Source organism: Canis lupus, chromosome 5 (assembly GCF_048164855.1).
Source record: "Canis lupus baileyi chromosome 5, mCanLup2.hap1, whole genome shotgun sequence".
NCBI lineage: Eukaryota > Metazoa > Chordata > Mammalia > Carnivora > Canidae > Canis > Canis lupus.
Genome location: NC_132842.1, coordinates 51257701 through 51282247, shown reverse-complemented (window position 1 = coordinate 51282247; position 24547 = coordinate 51257701). Strand labels below are relative to the sequence as shown.

The following is a 24547-nucleotide window of genomic DNA, read 5'->3' as shown; positions in this document are numbered from 1 at the left end:
CCCATTTTAAGTGCCCAGTTGCCACATGAGGCTAGTGGCTACCATGGACAGTGCAGATGAAGAAAACATTTCCATCATCCCAGAAGCTTCTACTGCACAGTGCTGGTCCAGGAGATAACCCAGCTCTTGGTAAAAATTTTGACAGCCAAATGGTCAAAAGTTTGTAAAACCTGAACATGACCAAAAGCAATAGGACATTCCTTTTTTTTTTTTTTTTTTTCCTCTTCTACCAGAGAAGCCATATTTGACACATTTTGAAAGGCTAGTCTTTCAACTACAGGTATTTTATACAACACAGTAGATGTGTTGGCGGAGCCAGCTTTTAAAATTAATCCTTATTTCCTAGTGAATTCCATTAGAAAACAAGGTCCGTGTTCTTGTAATAGAAATCACACTTAGGAATAAAAATCTTTCAAGACAATTATAATTTGCAGAAAGCATAGTTTGATTTCTAGGTGTCTAAGTGGTATTACTGCAATAGCCTTAGGTGGAGCTAGAGACTTTATTTTTTTTTATATAACTTTCATTATAGAAGTTCCATAGAAACTTCATCAGTGAAGGATTTTTGTTAGGGTTACCCTTTTGGTATGTAGAAAATATTTGTCATGCAGATTACACATTGTGAGGGAATGTTACTGAATGTTAGCTTTTATAAAGACAATATATTCATTTTGTGCCCAGCAAGCCCTCTAAAAAAGGCATGGGTTGATCTCTAAGAGACCTAAGAACCTGCCACCTCTATTTTGTAAGACCATTCCCCCTGAGATTTCCCCTATCCTCTACCATCTCATAAAAAGAACTGCCTCTAAGTATCAAAAGAATTGTGAAATGTTGGTGATGTGACAAATTTCTCATTGTTCTGCACTGGCATAGGCTTGCTTGTCTGTGTTATTGATAAGTTCTTTAATTTCTCATGAAGTATTAGCCTAATTTCATGTAATGCAAAAATATCTTAATTAGCAAATAAAAGTAAACTCCACATGATCAGAAACCTTAGTAGGTTTTTTTTTCCTTAGTAGGTTTTTAATAAATTAATTGAATAACTGAAAATGCAGCTGTGTCTTGCTTTGTGAATTTTTAAAAAGCATAATTACGAACTGTATTTGGAATGCATTCTTTATTTGTATGGCTCCATCTCTGCAGTGAGCTTTTACAACACAGGCTGTTTAATAATACACAGTTTTGATTTGTGTGGTATCCATTTTTGGATCTTGAATTACATCATCAGCTTCATAGGATGTTTCAATTGTTGAATTTGATGCTGCGTTTGAATTGGGGGCTTTGGTTTTCCTGTTCAGGTTGCCTGCAAAACACAAACCAAATGAAATAGTTATTTGAAGTTATGACATAAAATTTGGCTTTTTAAAATGTGTGCTTAAAAAATACACTTTGGAGCCGTATTGAAAATATGTCTTGAAAACACTCCATGGATGAGTGAGAATTGAATCGTTTTAAAGTTGTTTTTGAGCATTTCCTTCTGAAAGTCAAATTAGGGAAATGATAACAGAAGTAAGAATTTCATTTCCGTGCTTACCTTTTTTTATTTTTTTGCCTCCATGTTTCCATGGAGGAAATTACTCATTGAGAAGAAGGCAACAATTTCTGGGTTGCTAAATAAAAGTGTGATTGTCCCTGTGCATAACGAACAAAACTATACTAAAGCTAATCGTAATAATTTGCAACACTCTTAAGGCTTTGCCATCATAATCAGTTTAGATGTAATGTTTAAAAAGAAACACATTTGTGGGGAATCCCTGGTGGCTCAGCAGTTTAGCGCCTGCCTTCGGCTCAGGACGTGATCCTGGAATCCCAAGGATCGAGTCCCACGTCAGGCTCCCTACATGGAGCCTGCTTCTCCCTCCGCCTGTGTCTCTGCCTCTCTCTCTCTCTCTCTCTCTCTCTCTGTCTCTCATGAATAAATAAATAAAATCTTTAAAAAAAACATTTGTGCCACAATCACAATCTCATTCACTCATTCCATGTAAATATGAGTCCAAAATGCATAAGGGTAGAGGAATATGGACCTTTGCTCATCACCAAAACCAAACCTCATAGCAAAGAAATGGATTATTCTTCAAGAATGATTGTTAGAAAAGTTAAGGGCGCTCCTGGGTGGCTGAGTTGGTTAAGCATCTGACTTGATTTCAGCTCAGGTCATGATCTCAGGATCTTGAGACTGGAGCCCCATGCCTGGCTCAGCACTCAGCATGGAGTCTGCTTGAGATTCTCTCCCTTTGGCTCCCCCTCCTTCCTCCTCAGCACCCCCCTCCTCGGCTTTCTCTCTCTCAAAAAAAAATCTTAAAGAAAAGTTATTGTATCATATAGTTCACCAACATATCCAAATTTAAACAACATAAATATGTAGAAGCAGTAGATTAATCCCCGCTGTCACTAATGCCCTCCTGGTGCTGAATCCCTAGCCCAGTTCACAGTCCGCATGTCTGACCTACTGGCAGCATTGTCCTTCCTTGGTCTCCAGGATACCACCCTTTCTTGACTCCCCTCCTCTTTCTCCATTGCTCCTTCTCAGTCTCTTGTTGGTCCCTTTTTCTTCTCTCAGGCCTCTTAGAGTCAGGAGTGCCTCAGGGCCCAGCGCGTTGGTTCCTAGCCCCATCTTCCTCCCCAGTTAGTCTCAATTAGAAAAAATATCTGCTCTGAACCTCCCTTAGAGGAAGTGGGATCCATTGGCCAAGAGGTTCCCCTATTAGAAACAGCTCCTTCCTCTACTGTTTGCCACTTACATCTTTCAATGTGTTCATACTGCCTGGCTTTGCTCAGTTATAAGTAATTGTACAGACTGCTTTCCAGACCCCGTCAGCATACCCCCACGGTGGGTTGATTTGGGACCTCAACACTCGCAGGGCAAGATTATTTACAAGTGGTGAAGAACAATGTCTCCCTCCAGCTCCCAGATCCTGCCCACAGCACTGAAACATGGGTGGCACTGTTCTCTGAGCTCACCTTAAAAGTATCCGAAGTTTAAAGCATAGGGCCTGGAATCGTTCAAAAGATGCCTTTATTTCATCACTTCTGAACTTCTGTGGTGGTAAAGTACATGTTCTACTTCTCAACATTCCATCATAATGTTTCAACCATATAATGTGATTTTTTTTTTTTTTTTTTTTTTAGAAGTTAATTTGTTGTAGGCACAACATTTTCTAGCCTGGTAAGTAGCTCTATGCCCAGTCAGCAATCATTATCTGTTAAATGGAGTAGGGAAAGCTGGCATGAAAAATCTAATAAACCGATAAATTTGACTTGACTGTCACTTGCAGAGTGGAATTTTAGAAACTAATAGATGGAAATTTAACTACCAAGCACTTCAGTGGTGGAATTTATTCTCTGTGGGGGCCACTGAAACTATTTTCCTCTGGGAACATTTGAAAAGCGAAAATATTTCTAGGTTTGTTTTTCATTTGCACAGCAATGTTTGGTTAGTCCTCTTCAGTATTCAGCAGGTAAAGATAAAAGATCAAGGATAGAGGGTGTAAATTAGTTTCACATCATCTGGGTGGCTTTTGCATCTTACGTAAGCATTTCTTGACACATCTAAAACTTAAGATTTTTATTGGAGTTTCTGAAATGCTGAACTGAATGTTGGTTAATTCTAGTCCTTTGTGTTTCCTAAGCTTTTTTACAGACTTAGATTCATAAGTTATTTCAATAAGATTTTCAAGGTGTTTTTATCTACCTTGTCACATATAGTTTTTGTATTTTTAAAAAAATAAATTCAGGAAGTTATTTCCTAACTTAGAGGTTCTCTCTAAGAACCCCTTAGCTTGGGGTTCTCTCTTAGTCATCTCAGTTATGACAGCCCCAGTTTCCATTATGTATTTTCTGGCAACAACCGAAAGAGTTGAACTAACCTATCTACTGCCCTCTGAGATTTCAACGCTTGCAAAATATACTCCAGTGTTACGGGTTTCTCTTCATCAGGGACTTGTAAAGACACCCATTCTCCAGCCCTGCCTTCTTATCTCCTTGGCTACTGGATCCTTCTAATCAGTGTAGGCACAAATTTGTTTTTTAGACTGGCTTCTGACAGCAAGGCAATTCCCCTCACGGAACCAATCTGCTTCACAAACCAGAAAAGATTTGTCAGAAACACCCTTCCAATGTCACTGGAAGCAGGAATTTTGATTAGCAAGTTAACACCCCTAGTGTTCACTCCCTTCTCACAACTTATTAAAAAAAGAAAAAATCCAAAGGGGCTTTCAATGTGTATCCTTTCTGGTAAGTCAGAGTAATTGGACATAGAGAAAAACCACTGCAGTGAGTAGCTATCGTGGTAACAAGAGTCCAGCCAACTGCACCTCTTTGGAATCCTCTTAAAAGAGAAAGCAAGAAAAGTCTGAGCAACCTCACCTTTTCCTCGTTTTGCTTTGATAAACAGATGCTAATTTTTTAGCCAACAAGGTAGAAAACCAGCTGCCTCTTCTTCTGCCCCAGGATTACAACATGGACTGGATTTTAAATAAATCTATCATTCCATGGAACTCCCAAGGGATTTGTTACATCTAAAAGGTTTTTCTTTTTTAATTCCTCCTTTTCCTTACTGAATGCAGATTGTGAGGCTCCAACATTACTGTTCTTAACTGGGTTTGACATTAGTTGTTCTTTCCACAGCTCGTGGCCCATTTTCTTTTTCTTTCTTTTTTTTTTTTTTTTGGTGTCTGGTCATCAGAGGGAAATCTCAACCTTCCTTTAATTCTATACCAGGTTATAGAATTATACCTCTCAGACTGGCATTTAAATTAAAGCTTTGGCCTTTGCCAAAATTCAAATCCAATTCCTCAGACAATCTTTGCATGTATCCTCCACAAAGTACGCCAATAGAATTTTTTTCCGATAATAGTTGAATTTTGCATTCATTTTCTGAACCATTCCTCGGGAATCCATTTATCTTATAACTCATCTGTGAACTCTGCCCTTGCTTGCCATTTTAAAATACCAAAAGAGTGCTGGAGACCCCTGCAGGTCTTCCTCTCTTTGACTATCTGGCCGGAACTGTAATTAAGCTTTTCTGCTCTCATCTGCCCACATCCCCCTAGCTTCTGTGTCACATTCTCCATCCTACAGCAGCTTCTAATTCCTAATTAGCTGGCTCACTTTATTGCTGAGTGGAAAATCTACACATCTGACTCATCCCACAGTTCCTCCTAGGGAAAACAGGCAACCTTAAATCTACCCTAAGTGTGATTGATTTGCAAGAGGATGTTTTCCCTTCGAATTTAATATGGCCCATAGGCTGGATCTGAAGGTAATGGTCAAGTGGGCAGAACTTGCCTAGTGACCTACTGATCTATTGTGTTTTCCCTGTCTCCTTCTCCTGCCTTAAGAATATATAGATATCTCAGATAAATACACTTTAAAATTTACTGTAAAAGCTACAATCTTTGACTTGCCCTTTTGCTTTATCCATCCACTGATGAGTGAAGGCAGTTCTCTCCAGAAATGTTTTTCCTATCCTCCTATCCTCTTTTTTTCCACAATGAGCTTTCTTTTTCTTTTTCTTTTCTGCATTATTAAATTTTCCCAACCACTGGTGAATAACATAAGTCAAAAATAACTTAGTGGATATTTAAAATCCTTTAAATGAATTTTCACAAGAGACCGGCTTCTGTTTTGTTTATTGGTTCCAACATCAGCCAAGATTGCCTAACCCTGAGCCCTGAGGAGGACCCACAAATACTAAATGTGGCAGTAGCTCTGCTGAGCAATTTGATCTTCTACATTCTAGGAACAAAAACAGTCATAGGAAATTATATGATTATAATTATAATATGATTATGTTATATTCTATATAATAATATTATAATTATATAATTATAATTATATGATTTTAAGTAGAAAGACCCCTTTAGGAGACCTATTAACCTTTTCTGCCATTGAGTTCAAGTTACCCCATCTTCTACTAAGATCTCAGTGAGTTCTTAAAGACTTTCTGAAACAAAGAATGGTATTACAAAATAAGTTGGCAGCCTACTGAATAAGAGTTTTGAGCAGGGTTTTGTTGGAGAGGTGTTAAGGCTATTAAGAAAAATAGATCCCAAAGTTATCTGTAAACTTAGTGCAAAACCCATCAAAATACCACTTGATTTTTAAAAATATGGCGTGATTCAAAAATTTATTTGGAAGCCTGAACATTACAGGAGTAGCGAACAAACTTTGATAAAGAAGAATAGTGGTAAGGGAGGAAGGAGAAAGTCTTGCCTGGTCAGATATTAAAACCATATCACTACCACAATTTTTAAAGTATATTATTAGCTTAAGAATAAATGGATTGATAAATTTAACACAGCAAAATAGCGTTCAAAAAATTTTGGACACATTTCAAAAGAGCAAAGGACCCAATTTAAAGGAGGCTCCCACAGGCCAAATCTGAGACAATGTAAGGATTAGAATAAATGATGACAGTAATAGAATATTTTAAAACAAAGAATCTGAGTCCATACTGATCTTAATAAATAAACGAATAGGTAAATAAATAGGGGAGAAAAAATAAATAAATAAATAAATAAATAAATAAATAAATAAATAAATGAGAAAGGAAAGCTCTTCCTTGTAGTAGAATAGCAACCAACATCAAAGGAATGTGAGGCTTGGAAAGTCACTATTTTATAACTATTGTAATAATAGGTCTAAAATTATTTTGAAATTTTGAATGGGGACACCTGGGTGGTTCAATGGTTGAGCATCTGCCTTCGGCTCAGGTTGTGATCCCAGGGTCCTGAGATCAAGTCCCACATCAGGCTCCCTGCAGGGAGCCTGCTTCTCCCTCTGCCTGTGTCTCTGCCTCTCTCTCTCTGTCTCATGAATAAATAAATAAAATCAAGAAAGAAGAAAGAAAGAAAGAAAGAAAGAAAGAAAGAAAGAAAGAAAGAAAGAAAGAAAGAAAAGAAAGAAATTTTGAATGAAAAAACTCAGTCAAGACCCATCAATGAATGGATGAAAATTTGAGAAGGAACAGAATATTTTCCATCTCAAAGTACCTCCTCACAAAGTACTTAGTAATTAATAGGGAACAATCGTGACTTTACAACATACTAATCCAGCAAATACAACCTTAACCAATGAATCAAAGTTAACATCACCTCTAATGGGACAAAACAATATTATGTGCTTCCTTCTATGATGCCCTGAAAATATGATTTCCATGTATTCCTGTCAAAATGTATTATCTCTCTCCAATCATGAGAAAATATCAGACAAATTGAAAGACACTGTACAGAATAACTGGTTTTTGCTTTTCAAAAATGTCGAGATCATGAAAGACAAAGAAAGGCTGACGATTAAAGGAGGCTAAAGAAATATGACAACTAATTACTAGACTAGATGAGGATGAGAAAAACATCGCTATTAAGGATATTGGCAAAGTCTGAATATGAACTGAAGATTAGATATTACTGTATCCATGTTACATTTCCTGACTTTGATGAACATGCTGTAACTATGTAAGAAAAAAATCCTCTTCTTGGGAAATACTGAAATATTTATGGTTAAAAGGCACGATATCTGCACAATTATTTTCAAATGGTTCAGAAAATATACATTGAATGGAAGTCAATGATAAAGAAAATGAGGCAAAACATTAAGAAGAGGTATACAACCTCTATGCAATTCTTGCAATTTTTCTCAAAGTGTGAAATTATATCAAAATAAAAGAATAAAAAAAATTACAGCACTCTGTCAGTAAAGTGGAATTATTCTATGACAAAGGCATTTACTTATTGGCAAACAAAGATGTCAATATTGTCCAGTGGAAAAAAAATGCGTAAGACTCATCCCTCCTCCCATTTTGTTAGATCCACTTGTGTATAGATGCATGCCAAAAATCCATGAAAGAATTCAACATGGTGTTCATAACCCCCATCTCTGTACGGTGCAATCACGTAAGACCCTGTTTCTTTGTTTCCCCATATTGTCTCATTCTCCACCAACAAAAGTGAATTGAAAGAAAGGTCTTTCTTTCCAGGTGACTCTTCCAAGAAGAAGAAACAGAGCAGACCATTCTGAGCCAGGCCCAGTCATGTTGTGCTCACGGGCAGAAGAAACAATGGCATGATCCTCAGATGTGCTTTCTCAGGATTCTATAGGTAATTTCTATTTTTCTCCTAGGCAGCCACACCTTACTGAGGATTTGCTTGCTCTCTCTCATTTAGATCGCCTGCCTTTACAAGAGAGACCACGGGGTAGATACAGGCTTGGAGTTTCTACTACCTCTCTACAGCTGTATTGTTCTATTTGTGCCAAGCAGCTCTACTAATATCTGTCCTTTCAATTTCCATCCCAAACTCTGCTTCCAACAAGCCCTGTCCTTAGGCCGTCACCACTCCCCCCACACACACACACTCCCCCAGCGTGTCAGAACCACAGGGTGGATGTGCTTAGGCTTCCTGGAGCTCCAATCTTCTTCAGATATGAGGAGGAAAAGATGTTATTATTAAAGACAAGCCTTCACATTCAGCCAAATGGAAAAAAAAATGACATAAATTTTATAAATAAGATGGGAAAAGGGTAAACATAAAAGGGGAACTTCAAATAATTTAAAGCTGAGATCATGACCTGAGCTGAAGGCAGACACTTAACTGGCTGAGCCACCCAGGCACCCTTTCTTTCTGATGTATACAATTTAAGCTTTTATACATTTTGAATTGATCCCGAAAACATCAGCTCACTGGCAGTGACTGCAGTGTTTCATTGGGCTACCTCCAGGGTACACTTTGTGGACAGGTACTGTCGCCAAGAAATTAATTACCCTTTAAATTGTGTCCCATCATCATTTTCTTCCCTCTTTCCGTGTTTTGAGTTATGCACATTTCCAATGCCCCATGTGTTCGTAAGGGGCTCCCTGCACAGCAGGGAGTCTGCTTCTCCCTCTCCCCCTGCCGCTCCCCTGCTTTTGCTTCTCTTGCTCTCTGTCAAACAAATAAAAAAAAATCTTTTTTAAAATTAAAAAAATAAAACTGACTTAGGGCACTGCACTTTGGTGTTTCTATAAGTGACAAAAGTCTAAGTCTAGAATAGTTTAATAGACAGTTTTGCCAAGTGTATCTTTATTGGGTTTTATTCTTTTTTAAAAAGATTTATTTATTTGAGAGAGAGAGAGGGAGAGAGAGAGAGCATCCACTTGAGCACGAGTAGAGGGAGGGGCCGAAGGAGAAGCAGACTCCCTGCTGAGCCCAAGGTGGGGCTCAGTCCCAAGACCCTGAGAGCATGACCAGAGCCTAAAGCAGATGCTTAATCGACTGAGCCCCCCAGACACTCCAAGCAAGGTTTACTGAGACATAGTAAAGTGATAGTACAAAGCTTCTGAAGACAGAGGGGACCCGAGAGGGTTGCCCACCCTAAGTCAGTTTTAGAATGCACACAAAAACATTTTTTCCCCTCTAAGCCATTCAAATTGCCTGTAATGACAACAGTCTCAATTATAAAAATTTTATAAAAATCTAAAATAATGGGAGGTCGACTCTTAGGAATAGGTCACTTTGAAAGAAGAGAGTCGTAACAGACAATACCAGTTTCCTCTGATGTAATATTCACTTGCTTGCTCTTCTGCAAACATTTTATTATGCCCTTGACCTTGAAGGCATTCTTTAAGTGGAATAAAGACTTTTTGTTTTAATAGCTAGAACACGGGAATCTATTCCTAAGTGGAACAGAGAATGCATATTTCACAGCAGCACCACAATGTTTGCACTTTAAAGGATCACTTGCAAATATAAACCATCTTCTTTACCTGTCTCAGTAACATGTGGACTGCCTATTTTGTTTTGGGCTCCCCACCATGTCTGATTTGGTTAAAACCAACCCAAAGAACCCAAATCACTTCATTTGAAAGCAGCAGGAAGGTGGTGATCATATAAAACCCTGCCTTGTCAACAGCACACAATGTTTTTGAGAGGAAGGAAGCAACTCCTTCTAACTACCTCAGAAGGGCATTAATGGATCTCCTTATCTAAACAGCAATAAGAGGACAAGACTTGAATCAACAAGCCAACTAATTCTGTCGCTTGGTTCTCGGAGCCAACATGAAATAACATGAAATAACAACATGAAATAACATTCTGGAGCAGTCCCTGAGATAAATCAGGAAAAACAGCCAACTTCTACTTAGCACAACGCACTGCACAGAGGAGACATTCAATGACTGTTTGATGACTCTACAGGTCACAATAAAGATGTCCCTTTGATCATCTACTATAAATTGATCATTTACTTCATTCAACAAACATCGTTAAGTGTTCTAGGCAATAGCGATACAGTCGTAAGGAAACAAGATGGAAATTATTACTTTCTTGGAACTTACTCTCCAGTGGGAGTGGAGAAAAGTTAGACAGTAGATAACTAAAATATATAGTATAGTAGTGCTGACCGCTTAGGAGAAAAATAGAAAGGGAAGGGTGTGTGAAATAATGAAGGGGAGCTAAAAAGCCAGACAGGGTGACCAGGAAGAACTCCCTAGGAAGGTGACCTTTTAGTAAAGATGTGAAAGACAGTGCAAGTCACATGGCTATCTCAGGGAAAAGCCTTCTGGACAAGGGTGGCAGCACATGCAAAGGCCCTGCAGCAGAGGAGTTTCAAGGGACAGCAAAGAGGCCAATGTGTCTCCTCCACACAGGAGATGAGAGGAATGTGGGTGGAGAGGGCAAACCGCAGAAGCCCTGATAGGTCCCAGGTAAGGCTTCGGTATCTAACAAGACAGATGGGAAGTGATTAAGGTTTTGTTTTGTTTTTTTGTTTTTTGTTTTTTATTTTTAGCAGAGAACTGACAAGACCTGGCTTGGGTTTTAGCAGCCTCACTTTTCCTGCTTTGTGAACAGCAGACAGCAGGGGAGCAAGGGCTTAGCTGGGAAGGGGAGCTATTTGTTTTAAAATGCAGAGTCTGGGGATGCCTGGGTGGCTCAGTACGTCCTCCTGCTCCTGCGTGGAGCCTGCTTCTCCCTCTGCCTGTGTCTCTGCCTCTCTCTGTGTATCTCTCATGAATAAATAAATAAAAATCTTTAAAAATAAAATAAAATGCAGAGTCTGGAGTTCCCTAGGTGATTCTTAGGCATAGCAAAATTCAAGAACTTCTACTTTAAATTATCTTGAGACAAAAATTGATTTTATGATCTAATTCTTTGGTGATCACCAATCCAGTGCTGCATTTTGCGAGCGGAGAAACAGGATCTAAACTACTGGACTCACTTCAACGAACAACCTGTCCATTCAGCCGCACAGTTCCAAACAGCGCTTCAGAAAAAGATCCGCCAAGGGACCCTGGCCTCTTGCTCTGTGATGCAGGACACCCTCTGGGAGAGATCTCCTCTGCAGAAAAGGAAAGTAGAGCCAATGCAATCATTCAGTCACAGTGTATTTGATAAGGTCACAGAGCATGTACTCCATAAATAGAAGTTTCAGGATTCAGCCCAAGGAGGGCATCTGAGCAGGTGACTTTCCAAAACTTTTTAAAGTAAACTTTTCAGTTCCTTTTTAAGTAGAAGTTGGCGAGCACTTGTATCTTATTCTAAATATATAGATCCTACATTTTTAAAAATATTTTTATTTATTCATGAGAGACACAGAGAAAGAGGCAGAGGCAGAAGCAGGCTTCCGGGATCAAGCCCTCAGTCAAAGGCAGATACTCAACCACTGAGCCACCCAGGCGTCCCTACATCCTAAATTTCTATTAAAATACACTTTAAGTATGTATCTCGAAATGTTTGATTACTACTTTTTAAATACACCAAGAGAAATTTATATTCACAAAAGTCACAACAATTCTTTCTGATTGAATTTCGTATGCTAACGGTTAGCATTTGTGTGACACTTTGTAATTGAGATGATGAGACCCAGTTCCACAAACCGTACATAAAAATTTCTTTCTAACTCTATAGGCACTCTCCACACAAGCGCACAAACACACATGCACGTGTGTATCTTCACTAGTGTGTAATCCATTCAAACACTGTCTTCTATTGACTTTTCCTCTGCTTTTATTCCTTCTGTGGGCCTCTGCAGTATTTTATGGGCCTCCCCTGAATACTGCACCCCTCAAACGCTCAGAGGAAAGCCCAACTGACCACTGACTGGCCCATCTTGAGCGATGCAACCCTGAGAATTAACCACCAGAGATTTTGCTCCTCTATTCAACTTCTTTGGCTCTATCAAAAACAAAGTTAATTTTTTTTTAACTCTAAGAGGATAAAAACCTTCAAAACGGAAAGAGACTTAAACATAATAGAGTGGATCTGCTGGATCCATGTGTTGGTTTTCATGAGAACATCTACGTCCTGCCACTCTTTGTCCTCTGGCCCAATTTCTCGAAGGGTTTTCACCGTTAACGCCTGATTTCATGTGAATCTTTTAAAAGGCGCCTAACATACCGAGTTTTTGAAAAGCGTTCCTTGTCAACGGTCTGATGTATCACCCAGGGATGGGTGATCGTTTTGAATCCCATGCAGGGAGTTGGCTACGAATCACAGACACGGATTACCTTCTCGAGTGGAAGACGCCTCTAGGTGCTGAAGCTGGAGGCCGCTGTCTAACCTTTGAGGCTTTGTAGACAGAAATAAGTAGCACAGGACACAGACGCTGATGACAAAGGCAAGTAGAACAAGGGCAGCAGTTCCCAGTCCAACCAGGGCACCGATGCTGGAGGAGACAAGAAGAACATCCTCAGTGTCGCACAAAATGGTTTGCACACACACCCTAGAGGGCAGGTTTGAATGTTGTTCATTCTTGCTCCAGGCACTCCTAGCCAAATTATATGTTAGTACAAACGGCCTCTGATTGGAATCTAAAGCTCACCTCCTGCCTTCCGCAGGTTCTTACATTTTCTCGATACATTTACATGGTAACGTTAGTAATAGAATATCATGCGAGCTCAGATGGCAGGTGGACGGCCACATGATTCTCTAAATACCGCAAAGGAACCTCTGTCAGTGTATGTTAGAAGCAAACATCGTGTTCACCAACAAAAGGGGAATTAGCAAAATACTCTCTGGGACAAAAGTAGCAATGCAGATGTAGAACTTTTCTTTTGGAGACGTGTATGGAAGAGGGCACCTACCAATACATGAAGCCACAGCTCTTCCAAAAGAGAAGAAGGTTTAATGAAAGGGAAGCAGTACTTATGAAATGTATATAAAGTCCAGGTTTAGCTGGGTTTTTCCTTTCTAAAAGAGCATAATACCAAAGGCCTCTAGTGCCAAGGAAGAAACCCTTGTGCTTTTCTCCAAAAAAAGGGGGGGGGGAGGATATCTGATACTCTTTTCTCCGCATTAACTTTGTAATAATTCCTTCCGAGCAGTTATCTAACACTAATCGTTTGAGAGGTAACACAGTTTACATAAGCCTGTGAACTTGATACTTTTAAATAGGAAAAGGATCTTGGAAAAAAAATTATCTCGAAAGACTAATAAGCTTTCCTTATTATTTTGCTTTCCAGTGTATGTAAACATGTAGAGAGAGATTTTAAGCTGTTCAAGAGCACATAGTTCTGTTGACTTGCCCATAGTGCAGTGCCCCCAACAAGTTTGAGATGTACCCAGGGAAGGAGGGAGGGGAGACTCTGACCAGGGATGCTACGTGTGTTAGGGCTCTGGGAAGAAGGAGAACAAAATCAAAAGCGAGCCGCTAAGCTTATTCCATTTATTTTGATTTTAGGAGATAAAGCCCTTCTGCCATTTAGAGACGGCCTCCTTGGCCACAGACTTGGAGTCAGACATCCAAAGACACGTGTGTCTGCTATATTCATGTCGGCCCCTACTGAAGACTGGATAATTTTGTGGTTAGAGTCAGTACGTAGTTTTATATCTAAATTGGACTTCGCCCTCGCTTGTGCACTCTGAGTCCAAAGGGTAGACTCCCTGGCTCTGGCAACTCCGCTTTCATGTTAGTTTGCACCAAAGTTGACTTTTGTAGAGTATATGCATCTGGGAACGTTAGGACTATGCACAGACGCAGGGGAACATAATCCACTTAATTAACATTAAGTTAATGCTGCCTAAGACAGCTAGGCTGCCGCACATCTAGGAAGATTCCTGAAATGAGAACAGGTTATTAAAAAAAAAAAAATCTTGAAAGTGAAAAAAGTAATTTAGTCAATTTAAAAGTCAACTTAATTAAATTCAACATGCATATTGTGAGCTTTCAATGTGCACAATTGAAAAACCAGCCACATGATTTGAAGGAAAAAGCAAAGCATGCTGTTGCTGCTTTCTATTATAAGGAAAGAAGGTCCTGCATAATCTTGGACAGTTAGTGTCACAGTTCCACTACGTTGGAAATGCTGCTTCGTGTGCACAAAACTCTAGATACATCTCCTAAAATATTCATTTTGGGAAATACTTACTGACCTCATGTGTTGCCCTGTGCAATAGGTATTATTTTCCTAGGTCCTCAAAGCAGGTTGCCAAAGGAAGCCCTGAGAGGTCAGGGACTTATTTGTAAGAGATGAAAGGATGCTGTGGGAGGATGGTGGGGGGCTGGGGGATGCAGAACAGGCCAGATGATCCCATCCTCGCAGCATCCTGGGCTCTGAAGCTGCAACCACGTTCACGTTACCTTTCCCCGCCTTAGCAACTTTGCTTACCTGGTAGTAGCTGTGCCCCGCCTTTCTCCAGCAGCTGCAGAATCTCAGAACCAATGCTAGTGGCTTTAGGAATATTTCCCTCATGGGGACTATTTTAAATTTGGGTGGAGAGCAAAGAATAAGAGGGAAATGAAGCTCTGAATTTTTACTTCCCCAGTGCGTTCCCAGCGCTCAGTAACTCACAGGATCCCCAGGCTTAACATGGCCAACAGATGCCATCAGTTGAGATGGTTTTTATGCCTCCCAGGAGCTGAGCTCTCCTGTCCGTGTTGTCCAGGCTGAATGAAGACCCCAGCTAGCTAGTCGTTCTCTGTGCCCTCATAAACCTATCCTCTGCTGCCTGTCACTTTGGAACTATTCAAGGGTCTGAGAATCCCAGGCACTTTTCTGACTGAGTTTGACTTAAGAGTTGCCAGTCTCTGTTGGAGGTGCTGCCCTCATTATTAACACCTCCAAAGACTCAGAGCTGGCTTCCAAAAGTGCTATTTTCCAAAAGGCCGAATGATATGCAATACTGATTACTTGTCCAGATGAGAGGGATAAGCCACCACTATTTTCTGAGATTTTGTCCCACTCTGGCCACAATACGACGTTGTCACCTGAACTGACTGGTTAGCGACACTCCTTTGGAGGAGTTTTTGAAACTCACAGTATTTAAAAAAAAATTATTTCATTGCCTCCAGAAGTAACAGTTACAGTCAGCCGTTGGAGACTGGACAAGTGTGACAAATTCTGGATCATGCTAGAGGATTAGAGAAATAACACTCTTCTGCTTGCTAGCAGCGTCTCTCTCTTGTCGGGCATCATCAGCTCATTGGTTTGTGAGAAACCAATGAAGGTGGGTTGGGAGTTCTTTCCCGTTCATTCTCCAGGCAAAAACCAAAGGATGGAGTTCAGAGGTTGCAATCTTCTGGAGTAGAAAGGGGCAGGGGCGGGGGGTGGGGGGAGCATTTCACAGTGAAAATACCTGCATCAATAGTAGGTGGACTAAGTAAAATTGCCATCATAGGAAAAAGAGGCAAGGAAGGCTCCACCTTAGAAAGTCTCCTGTCTGGGGTCCCTCGGTGGCTCAGCGGTTTAGCGCCTGCCTTGGGCCCAGGGTGTGATCCTGGGGACCCCAGATCAAGTCCTGCATCGGGCTCCCTGGATGGAGCCTGCTTCTCCCTCTGCCTCTCTCTCTGTCTCTCATGAATAAATAAACAAAATCTTAAAAAGAAAAAAAGAAAGAAAGTCTCCTGTCTTGGCTCCAGGGGCCAAGTGGCCCACGTGTTAATCAAGGGGTGTCCTGTAAAGGTTCTAAGGAGCGGGTATCACAGCAAGTAAAACTTTCCCTCTGCCTGTGATCCATCAAATTAGGTTCAGGGTCATCTGAAAAGAGCAAATTTGGGGAGTCCAGTCGCTCTACGCGCGCGCACGCCTCTTTTTGATTCCTCCACACCCTCCAGGAGACTTTAAACCTTTTAAACACTCCGGTCTTCGGTGAATACCTAAGAAGGCGCCCCCCCCCCACCAAGTGTCTGTCTCCCTCTTTGTATTCAAATGCACCAAATGTCCGAACTAATGCAAAAGAGCGAGAGCTGTGCGCGCCTGCCCCCCCGCACCCCGCACCGCGCACCCCGGCGCCCAGGGCGCACAGCCTCGGGGGTCCCTCGGCCGGGCCGGGGGTGGGGGGGGCGGGGGGTGTAGCACCGGGCGGGTCCCTCAGCCTCCCCCCGCCAGGGAGCCGAGCCTGCACCCCCTCCCCCCCCCCCCCCCGAGCATCCCCCCGCTCCATCCCGGGCCCGCCGCCTGCGCACCTGAGGCTCCACATGTAGCCGTGCTTGTAGGGGAAGTAGCTGCCCGGCTCCCCGCAGCAGTACTTGAGGTCTGCGAAGCCGCAGCAGTAGCGGAGGGCGGCGCCCTCGCCGCTCCGGGGGCACTCGAAGGGCTCCACGAAGGTGCGGTTGAGGCTGTAGTAGCCCGAGCACACCCGGCCCGCCTCGCTCATCGCGGCCAGGCTGCGCTCCTGCGGGGGGGCGGCCTCCGCGCGCCCCCTCCCCTCCCCTCCTCTCCTCTCCCCGTCCGACCCTGGGCCCTTGTCCCACCGCGTGGTCTCCTGCTCGCCGCCTGCCTTGGGCGGCTCCTCGCGCTCCCTGCACCGGCACCCGGGAGCTGGGCTGGCCCCGCGGCGCGCCAGGAAGCGAGCTCACCGCAGAAGTGCGGGTGTGGCAGGTGCCTGCCGTCTCCACAGGTGCAGCCCGAGTTGCCGCGCCGCCTGCCCGGGATGGGGGGGGGGGGCCCTCCCGGCACGCGGAGCAGGACGGGTCCCCCCACCCTCACCCCCCACCCCGCAGAGCCACAGCCACTGCGCTGCCCCGGGAGCTGGGAGGGGGGGTGAGGCGCACCCCGACTTTGAGAAGGACGCGCGACGCCCTAACAGCTGCCAGTTCAAAGAAATCAAAGAAGCAAGGTTTTTTTTTTTTTTTTCACCCCAAAGCTGGCCGTGCGTTCCGCATTCTGGGAAGCAGAGGGAAGGACAGGGGGCGGTGAGGACCTGCTGCGGAGACGGAGACCGGGAGAAGGACAGGGGGGCAAAGGACAGCTGGAGAAAGACACCGGCCTCCGTGGGGAAGCGCTGCAGAAATTTCCCTGGTTCCCCCTCTGTGTGGTGTTCTCACTTAGGGACGCGGGTGCTCATAAGGGTGGGAAGGGATGCGGTTGTATTGAGCAAACCCCTGTCGGTGTGCAAAGAAGAAAGTGATAATAGCCCCAAGCTGGAAAAGGAGGGGACTGTGACATTGGTCGCATTTGCAAGACAGAAGAGCGGTCCTTGCCCTTCGTTTTCTGTGTCTTTCCCTCCTGCCACAGGGTTGATTGGATGTTGCGATGATACCTTGTTGGGCTCTGGGTACTTCTGTACAGTCTGAACACTCCCAGAAATGCTCCCGAGCCTTGTGGAACCCGGTTAAGTCACTCGGGCGCAGTTGTGGGTCCCTCCGAGTTTGCTTGTAACCTTGGTAGGCAGAACCAGAGCGGCCTGAGGACTGCATGCTCCGCATCCCTGACGGGAGGCTCTTGAGGCCTCTACTCCACGCTGCGTGAATCCTGAGACTCACCAGTCCGGCCGGTGGAACAAACTATTGCAGGCATCCTGTAGATCATAGGTGTGCTTCCTCTGCTCCTTTTATGTGGGTCTTTTCCTGGATTCTAGTAGTTTCTTGACAGACATGTGCTCATCAGTACTCAGCTGAAGACTCAAGAAGATCTTCCAGTGACCTCTCTCTCTCCAGTTCTCTCTCTCTGTCTCTCCATCTACTCACCGGTACTATGTCTTGCCTTTGGGGACCCTTGTCCTGCACGACCTGATACCCATGTTCAGTACCTGTTGTTTCTCTCATTACTGTGGTTGAATGTTTTGGGGCAGAAGGGCTAATCTTGTCTCGGTGAAGCCATTTTAGCTGAAGTGGGCCAGGCGACTGGGCCTGATCCAGGGGCCAGTTGGGTTCTCTGTCTGTTCTCTACCCTGGCGACAGGAATCCACAGGGAGCTGGTCTGCAGAAAAGACAAAATGAGGCAGGGAGGAGACACACAGAAGGGTGGAGAGAGTGCTAATGGTTTTGCAATTCAGTGCAAGTCCTTTCCTGAGACCCATCCTACTCCTATTACTGCAATTCTGGGGACGGCCCTGACCCCTTAGAGTAAAATGCCCTTTCTGGCTGAGGTGCCTTCCCCTCAGAATCTACTGCTTGCACCCAAAGGGTTCTAAGCCCTGCAGCACAGCTGCAGGTGAAGGCCAGGGCGAAGGCAGTTAAGAGGCAGACACAAGAGCTGCTGGGCCAATGAAGCTGGGAGGGGGGTCAGGAAGGGGCTTTAGGCTTTTCTTCCCGTTGTGCAAGAGGAAAAGAAGATGAAAAGAATGAAAGTTCTTTTGGGAGGTGATGGCAACTGTCTCAACAAAATGCATCAAAGTCTGCCTGGAGCGGAAGACATCAAGGTGGAAGAAGCTGAGAGCAAAGGCCTGGAGACGTGCTCGGGTGACAGGCGGAGCAGAGTACAAGGACCGGCCCCTCGCCGAGGGCCCGGGGTATGATTAGAAGTCCTGGCTCTCTGGTGGAACCAACTTGCTGGCTCCTGTGATTTTTCTTTTTTTCTTTTTCTTTCTTTCTTTCTTTTTTTTTTTTTTTTTTTGCAACAACGAACACTGGATGGTGGGAAAACAGGAGCAGGGAAATGAGCGGTAGGACTGGGCAGGAGGATTCTCTGGGGCTGTGCTCCGGCCCCTGATGCCTCTGCAGTCACATCGGTGCCTCGGCCCTGCCCTGGCCCCAGAGCCACACCATATGCACGGGAAACACGCACACAGAGAAGGGCACGCCCACAGCTGCCCGACTCCACCAAGCCTGGAGTACCTCGGAGCCTCTGAAGTTCAAGTAAACACAAGAGCCTTTTAACACAAGAGGTTTAAGAGCAGGGTCAAGGTTGAGGCTTTCAGCAACGCCGGTGGAGAAGATGTGCAGCCTGCTTGACTTGGCCGCTGTCTGGTCCCCCCTGTGACCGAGTCCTCGGCTCTCAGCCGCCAGGCAGGAGTGACAGCCAGTGGGGTGCAGCTGGCCCAACCTCAGAAAATTGCCAGAAATTATACCCTTCATTTTCACATATCTCGCTGGTTCTCAGCAAAGATGGTACCACCCTTTAGGTAATATTTTGCATGCAAGTTTGGGTGGTCATGATGCCCGAATGCCCACCTGGTGATAGGGATGTAGGCCAGCGAGCTAGACATCCTGACATCCTGCAACATCTACAGAAAAACGAAGAACTGTCTGTGACTTTTCAAACGTGCCATGGGATATGACATGGATGAAAACTGTATTTATGCACATCTAAAACCCGTTCCTGTGTTACAAATGAAATACAAATAAGCATTTGTTGAATTTTCCAGGAACGTAATTCGAGGGAAATTGTTCTTTGTTTTGTTTGGAACTTCACCAAGTTTTTCACTCTTGGAGAAAATCATGCACCAGGGGTAAAGTCGCTTGAGATTTGGTATTTGAGTTGCCAATACCGTGCACTGTCTGTGCCGGCCGGCATCTGCGCTGTCACTCTGTAGTGACTTCTAGCTGCTGCGTGCACGGTATTGGTGTAAATGTGTCTCTCGGTCCAGTCGTGCTTGAGCACTTCCACGTGGAAACACATATTGTATATAGATTCCCTTCCCTTTATTTCTTCATCATGCCACAAGGAAGCCATTGCACGTGTCGTGTTAGTTTGCTAGGGCCGTTGTAACAAAGTACCACTGACTCTGTGGCTTTAACAGCAGAGATTTATTTTCTTAGAGTCCTGGAGGCTGGAAGTCTGAGATCAAGGTGTTAGCAGGGTTGTTTTTTTCCAGGGCTGTGAGGGAAGGATCTGTTCCAGGCCTCTGTCCTTGGCTTTATCGCTGGCCATCTTCTCCCTGGGTGTGCACATTGTCTTCTCTCTGTGTCTCTGTCTGAATTTCCTCTTCTTATAAGGACACCAGTCATAATAAGGGCCCACTCTTATAAACTCATTTTAACTTAATTATCTCTTTAAAGACCTTATCTCCAGACTGAGGTGCTGAGGGCTAGGACTTGGTCATATGCGTTTGGGTGGGGGGTGGGGGGTGGGAGAGGAAATGATTCATCCCATACAATTGGGTATGTAGGTCCATCCTACCATATATGCATTTTTCTTTCTTTTTGTTTTTTAAGATTTTATTTATTTAGTCATGAGAGACAGAGAGAGAGAGGCAGAGACACAGGCAGAGAGAGAAGCAGGCTCGATGTGGGGAGCCTGATGTGGGACTCGATCCTGGGTCTCCAGGATCACGTCCTGGGCCAAAGGCAGGCACTCAATCACTGACCCACCCGGGCATGCCAACATTTTTATTTCAAAATAGCAAAGGGAGACTTACAGGGACACATCTTAAATGGGGGACACTGAGTCTGACAGGGCTGAGAACTACTGCTATGCTCTCTGTGTAGGACAACTGCATGTGGCATGTCTCAGAGGTGAGGGTTGCTCCTTATCTCTGATCTCCAGCGCAACATGATTCACCCAGGACTGGCAGGCCAGAGCACGTGGAGAGAGATTGAAAACAGCAGCCATGTGGCTGCTGGGTTAAAGCAAAACAAGGCTTCAACTGAAGCCGACTTGGCTGCAGGGAAAATGAAGAGGCCAGATGAGTGCTTTGCTCAAAAGCCCTCCATAGATCCTTATTTTCAAACCCGCCATAATCAGTGCCACTCTCCTCTCCGCACTCCATTGCCCTCTAGGCCGTCTCTAACCTGCTCTCCGGCTCTGGCAAATCAGCCTCCCTCCTGCCACAGCAACCTCTTCATGTATTTTTCTGTCCAAGGGATGCTTTGACTTGCTTCTCTCTCTTGAAATCTTTGTCCAAAGCCCAGCTAGCCGAGTCTCTCGCCATCCAGCTCCCTGAAGCTGCTAGACTCGGGCAATTCCTAGGTAGGATGGAATTGGAAAGGACACACACGATGAGGCCACGAGGAAGCAGGGGTCGTGAGAAAGTGAACTCACGGCTTCCAAGCCCCGGGCAGCAGAACGTACACGTACACACACGGAAAACCAAATGGAGTAAAATTACCAGCTAGTGATAAAAGAAGGTTAGAAGTGGGAGGGGAGGGGTGCTGGGGGGCTCATGGTTGAGCATCTGCCTGTGACCCCGGGGTCCTGGGGTCATCGGGCTCCCTGAAGGGACCCTGCTTCTCCCTCTGCCTGTGTCTCTGTCTCTGTCCCTGGGTCTCTCATGAATAAATAAAATCTTAAGAAGAAGAAAAAAAAGAGGTGGAAGGGGAGTTGCTGAGTGAGCAGAAGGCCGATGGTGGGCGGTGCTGACGTGCTCTTGCTCACCTGGGGTGATGCCAACCCTGCCCCTGAGCCCCTGGGGGACCCGTCTCCATGAGAGCTGGCTATTCCCGGAGTTGTGTGAGTGCTCCGTGGTTGGGACAGAAATCGCCGTCAACGTATTTCACAGCCAGGATTTGCCGTCGAGGAGCACAGAGCAAAGGTCATGAGACCTTAAGGTGCTCATCCCCCTCCAGCTTGCAGATCATACCCCTCAACTCTAAGGTGTATTTGCCTCTCCCTTCTATTCATTTCTGGGCGCAGGCCTGAGCCTCCGGGGTGGCTGGCCGGGCCCTGACACTGGGGACAGCCGCTGGCCATGCAGCTGCCATCACTGGTTCGAGGCTCTGCCTATGACCTAGGCATGCTGCGTCAGGGTGCGTTTCGAAGTCTTGCTTGCCATGTGAGGCAGAGGCTGTCTGTCCCCTCGGTGCGTGGAGGAGAGCACGGGCCCCGGGGGAACTGGCAGTCCGCTGTCCTAGCACAAGGAGGGGAGCTGCCTTGGGATGAAAGGGACCTGCAGGTGGCAGGGCTGAGAGAGAAACTGGGTCCTTCCCACACTCAGTCACTGGCATGAGGTGTCCTTTAGGAGCCACTTATTTTTTTTTTTTATATTTTATTTATTTATTCAATAAGACACAGAGAGAGACAGAGACAGAGACAGAAGCAGGCCCAATTCAGGACTCGATCCCAGGACTCCAGAATCACACCCTGGGCTGAAGGCAGATGCTCAACTGCTGAGCCACTCAGGTGCCCCTCTTTAGGAGCCAACTTATTGCCTTTATTGCCTACACCTCCGTGAGCTGGGTTTTCTGATACTGAGGACCTCCTTCCCCCTGGAGGAGCCCAACCATGGACAGACCAAAGGAAGGCTGACCATCCCCGCTTGGTGGCCCTGCTGCATGCGCCAGGCACTGTCATGAGCACTTCCTGTGGATCGTGCCACTGAAGCCTCAGGGCTTGCTCCTCTGCTGAGATGAGGACGCTGAGCCACAGGGAGGTGAGGGTACAGGGGCCAGTAAGAGGTGGAGTCGGGATTTAACTGCTGCCATGTGGCTCTGGTTAGTGAACCCTTCTCATACTAGGGCCTTAACTTCTGAGCTGTATGCCCTTTCCTGCTTCTTGGATGCCTGCAGTGATTTGTGGATGGATATTCATCTTTATGCTTTGAGGTATGTGTGTGTGTGTGTGTGTGTGTGTGTGTGTGTGTGTGTGTGTAGCCTGCCCACGTGTGTTGTATAGGCATAAAATTCCGTATTACTTTTTTAAAAAATATTTTACTTATTTATTCATGAGAGACAGAGAGAGAGACAGACAGACAGAGAGACAGAGAGATGCAGAGACACAGGCAGAGGGAGAAGCAGGCTCCACTCAGGGAGCCCGACGTGGGACTCGATCCCGGGTCTCCAGGATCACGCCCTGGGCTGAAGGCGGCGCTAAACCACTGAGCCACCCGGGCTGCCCTCCACATTACTTTTTATACTTATATTATTGTTCATGATGTAAAAAAAAAAAAAACAGTCCCCAGAGTACCTCCTTGCCTAAGAGGACGGGCTGGCTGGGATCCACGCTGGGACTCTCAACACCAGCTCCTGCTAACGGAAGGGGGCCTGGCCCAAAAGTAGGCCCCCCTCCTGAAGACCCCGTTGGGTAGAGGCAGAAGCCAAATTTAGAATCACAGTCTGGTGTAGAAAGAACTGTCAGGTTTCATCTCAGACCTGAACATACCGGGTGAACATTCTGGCCTGTGAATAGGCTAAAAACCCTCATGGCTCACGGCCCAGTGGCCCTCTCCTCCTCCCCTCTCCGTCCTTGTCCTCTGTGATGAGCACCACGTAAGAACATGTGAGGAGTTTGTGCCCTCAGGTGAAGAATATGACTGAGCCCCTGCACAGGTAGGGAACCCAGCCAGAGACTCCGGCCCTTGCTCAGGAAGAGGTGACTGTCACCAACAAGTGATACAAATGTGCCCCTGAAAGCCCGTCCCGCCGGGTAACACTCATGGCTTGAGCTGAGGGGAGACTCCTTCCCAGCTCCTACGGGCCGGTCTTCCATTGGTCCCCAACGTGGGCAAAAACGAGGCAAGGCTACTGTATCACAACGGCTCGGGGACTGATTTCTAAGCCTCTGCGTTCCCCAAACTCTCCAGATGTAGGGAGACGAAGAAGAGGCTCTTACTTGGGTGAGAAGTCAGTTTGGTTAGAGTTTCATTTGTCAGGATGTTATTTTGTAACTTTAAAGCTTTCTTCTACAGTGCTCTACATTTAACAAGTATTAATCTACTTTTAATAGTCACTTTTTAGGGTCGCCTGGGTGGCTCAGCAGTTGAGCATCTGCCTTCGGCTCAGGGTGGGATCCCGGGGTCCTGGGATTGAGTCCCGCATCTGGCTCCCCGCAGGGAGCCTGCATCTCCCTCTGCCTGGGTCTCTCTCTGTCTCCCTGTGTCTCTCATGAATAAATACATAAAATCTTTAAAAAAAAAGTTATTCTCTAAGCTGCCTTCCTCCCCCCACTCAGAGAAAGGAAAAGAGTCACTCATCTACATTTCCAATGAATCGGATGTTGTCCTAAAGAGTAGCTTGTCCTTCCTCCACCTGCCAGATGAAGGTGGGATTGGCCGTCTGTGCTCTTGGGGTCTGGAATAAGGACGGCGGGGTCACCGTTCGGGTGGAGGCTGTTAGTACAGGTGAGGGAGTGGTCCAGAGCGGGTGAGGTAGCCTAATCCACCAGCATCTTCAGATCTAGTGCATGGAACCCCAGGACAAAAACCATGGTCTGGCATGTATGGCTGGAGAAACTCGTCGAAATCAGGATTTATCCAAGGACCCTGCCTCTTTGTCTCCTAGATTTTGCAGGTCTGGGAGTCGAGGACTGGGGATGGGCTGTGCTGGCCAGAAAGTCTGGGTGCCTCGGGGAGGGATGCTCCTACCAGGAGAAATTATTGTGTTTTCTAGACCATGAGCCCTGAGGCTCCTGTTGGCCTTCTCAGACTCTTCATGCTTCCTGGGGAATGTTCTTTCCTTGTTCTCTTCCTAGAGCAAAGTGTCTGTGTTCTTAACTTTTGGTTGTAATCTCAAGTACCTGCTACCAATATCCAACTGTCTATGG

At 45.1% G+C, this 24547-nt stretch overlaps 1 protein-coding gene across 2 annotated transcripts; it reads right to left on the bottom strand.

The window, feature by feature from the left end:
* Window positions 1-1098: 1098 nt before the first annotated feature.
* On the bottom strand, window positions 1099-16905 carry SHISAL2B (shisa like 2B). Of its 2 annotated transcripts, XM_072826629.1 has the most exons (4): window positions 16375-16905; window positions 12479-12636; window positions 11191-11310; window positions 1099-1303 (listed from the first exon to the last, which is right to left on the bottom strand). In XM_072826629.1, exons 1-3 carry the CDS (start codon window positions 16563-16565, stop codon window positions 11192-11194), a joined length of 468 nt encoding a protein of 155 aa, XP_072682730.1. In that variant the 5' UTR covers window positions 16566-16905; the 3' UTR covers window positions 1099-1303; window position 11191. The 2 variants fall into 2 exon arrangements, with proteins under 2 accessions (XP_072682730.1, XP_072682729.1); XM_072826628.1 differs by lacking the exon at window positions 11191-11310 and having other exon boundaries at window positions 16375-16892.
* Between the last annotated feature and the right edge of the window lie 7642 nt (window positions 16906-24547).

Bases quoted from the DNA above. Each gene is read 5' to 3' on its own strand.
- SHISAL2B (XM_072826628.1), bottom strand. From the start codon at position 16,565: ATGAGCGAGGCGGGCCGGGTGTGCTCGGGCTACTACAGCCTCAACCGC. The intron at 12,637-16,374 runs GTGCGCAGGCGG...TGTCTCCTCCAG, and splicing joins GGCTACATGTGGAGCCTCAG to CATCGGTGCCCTGGTTGGAC. The intron at 1,304-12,478 runs GTAATCCGTGTC...TGTGTTTTGCAG, and splicing joins GGCGTCTTCCACTCGAGAAG to GCAACCTGAACAGGAAAACC.